The 9,440-nt window shown below is 40.0% G+C and overlaps 1 protein-coding gene across 1 annotated transcript; it reads left to right on the forward strand.

The window, feature by feature from the left end:
• The first annotated feature begins 4,356 nt into the window (after nt 1–4,356).
• Nucleotides 4,357–8,143, forward strand: LOC108578210. The gene is given in 3 exon segments (XM_017941492.1): nt 4,357–5,141; nt 6,834–7,692; nt 7,694–8,143. Coding segments are annotated over 3 exon segments (2,094 nt in total).
• The last annotated feature ends 1,297 nt before the right edge of the window (nt 8,144–9,440 follow it).

Genomic DNA, 9,440 nt, shown 5'->3' on the forward strand with positions numbered 1-9,440 from the left:
GTATAACGGCACTCTCGGCCGAGGGTTGACCTGGCGGGAATTTCCGGCGCGTCACCGAAGGACAGCGAAGATTCCACGCACCCGCAGGTAGGGCCCCACTCCTTCCAAGGAAAAGGGCGCAGTGGAAGGGTGGGTGACACTCAAGGGGCACGTTGATTGGTAATTTGTGCGTACGTGAAAAACCAATCAGCGTGCCTTCTTGCACTTGGCGGAGGAGTCACTGGGGACTCCAGAAAAATTCGGGAATCGAGCGAGAGATTCAGAAAAGGTTCCATCGAGCGAACACGTCTAGATCTCCAGCCGTTCGAGGAGACACAACACATTCGAAAGATTCTCTCGTGTGAACAAGATACTCTCTCCAGCCGTTCAAGTACAATTCGAGTCTTTGAAACAAAGTCGTCAATCGCTCGTGACGCACTCTACGTTTTGCTAACGTTCGAGCAAAGTAGATTTTGAACTAGTTACCCAAGATTAATTTGGCGGGTAACAGTCGCGACCACGAGCTTCCTGTTGAACATCGCAAAAGAACACGACGCGACACAGAGGGTAAGACGGAGAAAAACGTAGGCGGTTAAGTGGGGGGTTTGGAGGTTCTAGTGGTTCTAGCCAGGCACGTCCCATGCACGAAGCGAGGTTACTCTCATTTTGAACAGAGTATAGCAGTGTTCACAAGAAACGGAGAGCGTTCTTGCTCGTAAAACGTCTATCTAAGCGGCTCTGGACTGGATAATCACCAACACAATTCCTTACAGTGTGATTGCTGCGACATTTTATAGTTACCCTCTGCTTGAATACGCTTCCGCGTAACATGTGCATACCTAATTATGTAAGTAATAAAATGTACCTACATTTTACGAAACATTCATTTCATCCATTATGTTTAAAACATTTTCGTCTATTTTCATATACATTTTGACAATAGAACTTCTTGACATTTTTAGGAGATGTTAATAAAAACTAAAGTAGATGTTAAACTTAAAGCTTAAATATTAATGCTTTAATACTAACTAATAATTGTTCTTTATCTATATTAAATTTTAGCTATAACAAGCTTACTACTTGCATAGAATTATATTAAAACATACTAAATTTAGAGTCGTTCGAAGTATGTATCCCATTTTTTGGTATGTCTAAGTGTTTTAAAATTTTTTAATACTTTTAATATGCATTCTAATCCCACAGAAAAACATAAACGCGTAAATAAGTACAACTACTCTTTCAATCATCGGGTGTATTTCATTATATTGCGTCCATTCCCTGAATATTTACCCAAAAACTGTTCAACAGACGTAAGAAGGCATGTTAAAAGGTATAAACGAATTATTTCACAGAAGAAATACCATATCTCCGGAGATTTTTGATATCATTTACTCAAAATCTGTCCAAAATTCCCCGAGTACACCAAAACGTCATCGTCTCTAAAATCGAATCAGAACCAGTAACACGTTTCGATCCAGTTGCATTCTGAGATTTAACGCTACGTGACAATATTGTCAATTCTTGAAAGAAACTGAAGAAATGGCTCCCTCTTTCCCAAATTCGCGACACGAACACCAACAAAGGTGGCAGAGAACCAGTTTTTGCATAATTTTACGGAAACGTACGAAGCGAGTTCGTCGACATTCCGCGCGTCGGACAAAATTTAATTTAACAAAGCAAGTCAAAAGAGGGTAGAAAAACGACGAACAGAAGAGCACAGAATAGCGGCGGTCACAACAATAACTTAGGAAAACCCTGGCTTGCCTTCCGCAACCGCAACTATTCGTTGCTTGTTGCTTTTAATATTAACTCACCCCTTGCGCCATACAACTCTTCTCTTCGTAGAATCGTTCTTTATCACGACAGAAAGGCACGACTTTATTCTGACCCGTAATAAGTGGCTTCTTCCGAGCATGTCATTTTTTCTTTTCTGCTATTCTTCTGCTCTGTTTTGTTTGCTCCTTTTTGTATGTTTGTACTTTAGTTTCACTTCTTTCAAATGGTCTCATTGGATGGTAGTTGAGTACGATACATGAGAAAATTTAATTTTTACAACAGCTGAACACTGAAATGATGTATCTGTTACGCGGCACATACCTGCACTACCCCAAGGGGAAAGAGCCCTCCATAAACCGGGTCAGGATTTCTAAATTTTACATCGTTCAAATATTTCTCCAAATCCTGACCCGTCGGTAGAGACAATAACTTTATGAAGCCATTGATTCTCCATCGCATTCCTTATAAGTCCCTGTTTTTTCACCGATGACCGAGGTTTAGAATTTTTACTTTGTTTCTTTCATGTATTGTTCACCTCAGAGTGCTTCATAAGTTTATTACCTGTACCGTTCCGGGTTTCGAGGCAAGCGGATTTTCGCGACGGTCACCCAGGGAGCACGTGTTCTACCTGAGAGTGACTGTTCGCTTGGGGGTGGTTATTTTGTTTCTCCTTCCGCATTTTTTCTAACCTATCAGTTAAAATATCAACCACCACCCTCGCTACTTCCGACTAATGACATTAACCAATCCGCATGTCTCAAAACCTAAGACACGCCTTATCCGAGGTAAGGTGAAGGAAAACCAACGGACATAGAATTAGTATAAAAACAAACTCCTCTCACTACACTAGAAAAAAAACGCGAGTTCACACCGACTTCCTAGACACTTACATTGATAAAGATTCCTAGTTTAAGATAGCTTAGATTTCACAATAATTGATTGTTACAAAAATCCAACCCCATTCTCAGTCAATCATCCCTTATCTGCGTAAAAGTTCGTAAGGGAATCACGCTGGTTTAATACGTCGCGAACCGCGTGAACAATCATTGCTTTAAAGGACATGGGCCTTTCAAACAGAAAAATTGCAGAAAAAGTTCAACGTTCCTTAAATGTTGTCAATCATTTTGTACAACTAGATAATAAACATGCCACTAAAAAATCTACAGGCCGTCCACAAAAGCTTTGTTTGAGAGATAAGGGAAAGATTTTTCAAGAGGTTCGAAAAAAGAAACTTAATGCGTCTCAAATAAAGACAAAATTAGACTTGCCAATTGGTGTTCGACGAGTGCAACAAGTTTTAAGAGCGAGTGGAATACTTTGTTACACAAAAAGAACAAAAAAGCCTCCTCTAACTGAATTTCATAAAAATGAGGGGTTAAAATTTGCTGAAAATCATATGGCATGGACTGAAAAATGGAAAACAGTGATTTTCTCTGATGAAAAAAAATTTCATTTGGATGACCCAGATGGCTTCCAGTACTACTGGCACGATCTGCGTGACCAAAAAGAAGTAAAAATAAGTCGAAACTATGGAGGAGGTAGCGTAATGATTTGGGCTGCGTTTGGGTACAATGGTAATACTCCGATAATGTGGTTTCCACCAAAGGCGAATGCTGCAAAATACCAAGAACTGCTGGAAATTGCATTAGACCACTATGGTGACGAAATTGGTGGACCAAATTTTATATTTCAGCATGATAACGCCGCAATTCATCGGGCAAAAACTGTTAGGACATGGTTTCAAACAGTGAATGTTGAGGTCTTGCCTTGGCCATCAAGAAGTCCCAACTTGAACCCTATAGAAAACCTTTGGGGAATTTTGGCACGCAGGGTATACACCAATGGGAAACAATATTCTAACACCATGGAGATCAAAAATGGCATCAAAGAGGCGTGGTTTTAAATCGAATCGGAGACACTGCATAAATTAATAGACTCGATGCCAAAAAGGATATTTCAAATAATTAAAAACAAAGGAGGGTCAACTAAATACTAAAGTCTTTGTGTAGACCTCTCGGTCTGCGGAAGAACCCGGTCCCAACGCCTAACTCACCCACGCGCTAGGACCCAGCCACGTGCTCGCGCGACGCGGTCCTTGCCGGGTAGAAACCCCCAACTTGCGCCAGGGTTCCCCGAAGGCAAGAGAGGGGCATCAAAGCCGGCATATAAGGGCGCGTTAGGAGCACTGCGGGCCAGAAACATCGAAACATAAGAATTGTAAGAATTACAAGGATAGAGAGTAAATTGAGCCGCGTAGTTGTGACACCGACCACACCTTAACCCTCCGCCTCCTGGGCCGGAGTCATTCGTGACTCGTTGCAACGCATCACGTCGACTTGAAACTTGAGAATGGTAACGCACACAGTAACGAAGTTGTCTGTATTAGTAGCAAAGAGACCGCCAGAGTTTAGACACTACCACCACCATAATTCCGTAATGGAAAACGTCGCTGGCTTTGAGGCAGATTAGTTGTATACAACACTTTGAGAGAAAAAGACGTGCGCCAAGAGTTCGATTATATATTTTTACTAATTTATTATTCATTATTTCCGTTATTTTTGTTATTGTTTTGTTATTTTTGTTCTTTTATTACTTGGCAAAATGTCTACCTCTCAAAAAAATGAACGATTTCTTATTGATGAGATTGAGGAAGAGGATCTTCACAATTGTGAACAATCATCTGATGGTGGAAATGCATCTAACAGCGATGCTGAACCTGAAGAACAAAATTCTGATTCGGATGAAGAAGATACACCAGAATCTGCAGAAAGTGTAGCGGTATCTGGACGTAATTGGCAACGTATTGCACCAATGAACAGTACAACATTGCAAAATCTTCCACGCAAATGTTCACTTACCGAACAAAGTGAACATATAGAAACAGAAGATGAGTGCTTCCATTTATTTATCAATGAAGAAATGATCGACGATCTCATATTATGGGCAAATAAAAAAGCGAGTGAGAGCATGCCATCGAACAAGAAATGGAAACCAGTAGACCGCATAGAAATGGATGCATTTTTCGGACTATTATTACTAATTGGGAGATTCAGAGAATCACGAGAATGCCAAAGCGATTTGTGGAAAGATAATGATGCACTTTCAACAAGGTTTTATGCTGCTGTAATGTCTAGAGATAGATTTACGGATATACTAAGGTATATTCGCTTCGACGATACCGCTACATGTGAAGCAAGGAAGACGGACGACAAATTGGCCCCAATTAGGCACGTTACGGACACCTTTATCAAAAATTGCAAAAGTTGTTACAACGCATCAGACATTGGTTGTGTGGATGAGTGTACATGCCAAGTAAGCCTGGAAAATATGGGATCAAAATATGGACGCTATGCGATTCTAAAACCTTCTACTGCTGTAACATGGAGGTATACCTAGGAAAATGTGGAAATAATCCAGAAGAGCAGCAGGGGCAACGTGTTGTCAAACAGATGATAGACTTCTGGGAAAATTCGGGACGCTCTATAACTACAGACAATTTTTTTACAGACTTAGGTTTAGGGGAATATTTGCTAGAAAGAAATCTGTTTTTGGTAGGAACCTTGAGAAAAAATAAACGCGATATTCCGAAAATCTTAACCGAAACGAAACATCGATCACAATATTCGTCTGAATTTTTATTTACCGAAAAACTGACTATTGTTTCTTATATTCCAAAACCGCGAAAATGTGTACTCTTATTATCTACAATACACCACGACAATAGTATATGTGACGAAGAAGAAAAATTCAAACCGAAAATAATACAATTTTACAACTCTTCGAAAAGTGGAGTGGATGTACTCGATAAACTCGTGAAAGAGTATTCGTGTAGACGTTGTACCTGGACATCGCAGCATATAATGCATTTGTTATCTGGTACACCAAATATCCGACATGGCAAAATAAAACGTCATTTCAAAAGGAAAGGAAATACTTTTTAGACGAATTAGCAAAAAAATTGACTAATGCAAATATAGACAGACGAGCTAGTGAATTTGAATCCAACCAGACAGGCCTAAATAGAAATGTTGTAAGTGCCATTGAAGGAAAGGAAATACTTTTTAGACGAATTAGCAAAAAAATTGACTAATGCAAATATAGACAGTCGAGCTAGTGAATTTGAATCCAACCAGACAGGCCTAAATAGAAATGTTGTAAGTGCCATTGAAGCGACGGGAAGGAAAATTTTGAAACCGCCAAGAGTTGCAGAACAAAAGCGCGCTAAATGTTGTTTTTAAATAGGGGGCAACAACAGATATACAACTATATGTGAAAAATGTCAACGTCATGTATGTAACAATCACTGCACAAAAAGTCAAACGATTTTGTGTAATATGTGTAACGAATCATTGTGTTATTTTTTCCTATATGTATAACGAAAATTCATACAGCTAGAGATAGGTCCTAACAATGTATTGGTGAAAGCCAAGAGCTCGAACGGCCGTCACTGGCTGAGTCATATCGGTGAGGCGCTCGAGCAACCATTCATATGATTAGTGAAGTATCGGTGTGAGTCAGAACTGACTCTGTAGTAGTCGGAGGGTTAATTTCAAAAGTCAAGAGCATCCTTATCAGCTAACCCTGAACTTTGGACAGCCGCCACTACACATTTTTCCTTTGACACGTACGCCACTCGAGACCATTTCTTTTCCCCTCAGCACCCACGGACAAAAAGACATATAACCCAGACCTTGTGCCATCAAGGCCAGTCTTGACCAATTCATAAACTGAAGAGCATCGTTACTACGAAAGTTCATATTGTACTTCGACATTGTAATATTGTAATTAATTTGAATAAAGAAAGGAAAAGAGTGCAAGTGTTGGGCTACGGCTCAACCTTCCCTTTTCTTTTTTATATTTTCATCAGTCATTTTACGTGACATTTTGGCGATCCTGCCAGGATAGTGAAAAGTGTTTGTTGGGAAAACAAGACATCCTAGTTACGAGGAACAGCTGGATTAACTTGGACTACGGTCATTCGACTTCACAATAGACGAATCCTGAGAAAACCTGTGAACAAAGCACTCTACGGAAGCTGAATATTCAAGGTAAAAGTTGGATTCATTTGTTCAATATAGGACTAGACGTTCTAGCTTCAGTAGTCAAGACTCAGACGAAGTACTTTTATTCGAGAAAATGTCAAAAGACAAAGCATCCACGAGTAAGGATGAAGTTAGCATTAGACAGATGTTAGATGCTATGAATAAACAAAATGAATCGCACGCGCGAATGTTTGCCGAATTACAACATCAAATGCAGAATCAAATTGAAACGTTAACGCAACAAGCTAATGACGAAAATCAGAAGAGAACTGGAGAAGTAGAAATGTTAGGACGAACAGTAGCCGAATTACGACTAGGAGTAGGAAGCCGCGCAACATTAATAACCGAAGACTTCGAATCAATTAATACCGCAAGAAATATAAACCGACAGTCGAGAGATAACATACCGACCGCACCCATAGAATTACCCGAAACAGACAGTGACGAAGAATTTCAAGTTCAAGATAACGCACGTCAACATATGCTATCAGCCAAAGACGCGATCAGATATATACCCGTTCTGAATGGTGTCGACGATATAGGAGTAGAAGATTTTATTAAAGAAATCCGCGCAATGAGAAATCAATGTTTGCAAACCGCATTATTACTAAAAGCAATCAAAGTCGATAAAATAGTAGGAAAAGCAGCTCGAAGCATCCGAAACATACCTATTGAAAGTAACGCAGAATTATTTGACGCAATAAGAGCAAACGTAGCAGTAAAACTAACCACAGAATAATACAGTAAACAACTGCGAGAAATAAAGCAAGGTCGCGAAGAAACATTTAACATTCGTTTCCGACACACATTAAAGAAACTCACTTACTCAATTACAAACGGGAACCCACAACCACTTATGCGAAGAATCATGATCGAAGCCACGATGAAAAAAGTCGAGCCGAATTTGCTTGAAAGGACTGCGACACGACATCGGACGAATCCTACTAGCAAACGAACAACCCACCTCACCGAGTGAAAGCGGGAAAAAAGCAGCCGATGTAGAACGCTACCTAAGAGAGGAACAAAGAGAATGGAGAAGAGGTCCCACTGGACCAACAAATCGATACACCGACCGACGCGCGCACAAATCCCTAGCAGACCAACACCACCTCCCAGGACGAACACCTTTAGAAGAACGCTCGCAAACCAAATGCTTTAAATTTGTAAAAATTGGACACATAGCACCTCAATGCCGAAATTTTCAAATCCCCAACCAACGAAACCTACCTCCACCAAGAGTAAACCACATCCAAGGAAAGGACAAGAACCTGAAACTGGAATACGAAACGATGACACAAGAAGAACAAGAGGATTGCTACGAGTCAACGCCACAACAGGAAGATTAATCAACGTACAACTCAGAAGCAGAAGAGGAGCAACAGTATACTTACTGGACACAGGAGCAGGAATAAACTTAGTAAAAGAAGGAAGTGTCAACGCGAGAAAACATAAAATCGACAAACCAAAAATCTTTCATATGGGACGAAAAGAAAACTGTTGCAAAACTCTATTCTCCCTACCGCCGCTAAACGAGCTATAACTTCGTTATTTTATCGAATACAACTATCAAATTTTAGGAACACATTTTTAAAGAGTTGTACTTTCGATATATGCAAAAAAAAAGAGAAATCGATTTTCTTAAACCGTCACACTAGAAGACCCCCTTAAGTGTATTAATTCAGTGATACCCCAATATCTGCTTCTAGTTTCGAGGAATTGGAGCAAACCGGGCATCACAATAAGATACAGGGTGTAGTTGTCTAATCCTATCACTCCTTCTAGGCTCAGGTGTTTCTTGCATTTTGTTTTTATCATTTTGAGATGAAGATTCATTATTAATATCTGTTTCAGTTACAGGTTTATTAGTTTCCTCGACTAATTTCTTTTCACAACTTTTCTTCACACTCGGCCCGGCGACATCTGATTACCTATTATCAGATTTATGATCTACTAACATATCTGATTTCTCATTATCAGATTTATAAGACTATTCGCCTGATTTTGACCATATGTCAGATGCATCATCAGTTTTATTATGGGAGTTTTCACAATTAACCCCATCAAGTTTTATTACCGGCCGAGAGTTCAAATAAGTTGTTTCGTCTACTATCACATCTCTTACCGCGACAAATTTGTCGGCACAACTTAAATAAACGAATACACGATAGGCCATCAACTAAAATGTAGTATTTAATATAAGCGGTGACGAGATTACTCGGGTGTCCGTCTCGCTCGACGGCTTCAGTAATAGTGTCCTCTCCGCGTCCTATCCTGCGTTGCTCCGAAAAACCGTTGGAGCCCCCTCGTTCGACTTTCCGGGGAAAGGGCTTCGTTTATGGTACCCTCAGGTACCCGCGCGCTTTCTCTTCCTGGGTGACAAAGTCCAGGCCACCACTTCGCCGCCGAAATCTCGCATTTCTTACAAATTTTTCATTTTCCGCGTCCCACACTTTATATCCATTGGGTTCGTACCCCACTAATATACCCTTCCACGATTTTTCATCAAATTTTGTTTTTTCTGACTTTATTATGTATATAAACTATGGAACCGAAAATTTTTCAATACTTTACTCGAGACCTTTTACCATGCCACAATTCAAATTGTGTTTTATTTTGTTTTAAAGCCTTTGTTGGGGTTAAATT

The sequence above is a fragment of the Habropoda laboriosa genome, unplaced genomic scaffold (genome assembly GCF_001263275.1).
Source record: "Habropoda laboriosa isolate 0110345459 unplaced genomic scaffold, ASM126327v1 scaffold2082, whole genome shotgun sequence".
NCBI lineage: Eukaryota > Metazoa > Arthropoda > Insecta > Hymenoptera > Apidae > Habropoda > Habropoda laboriosa.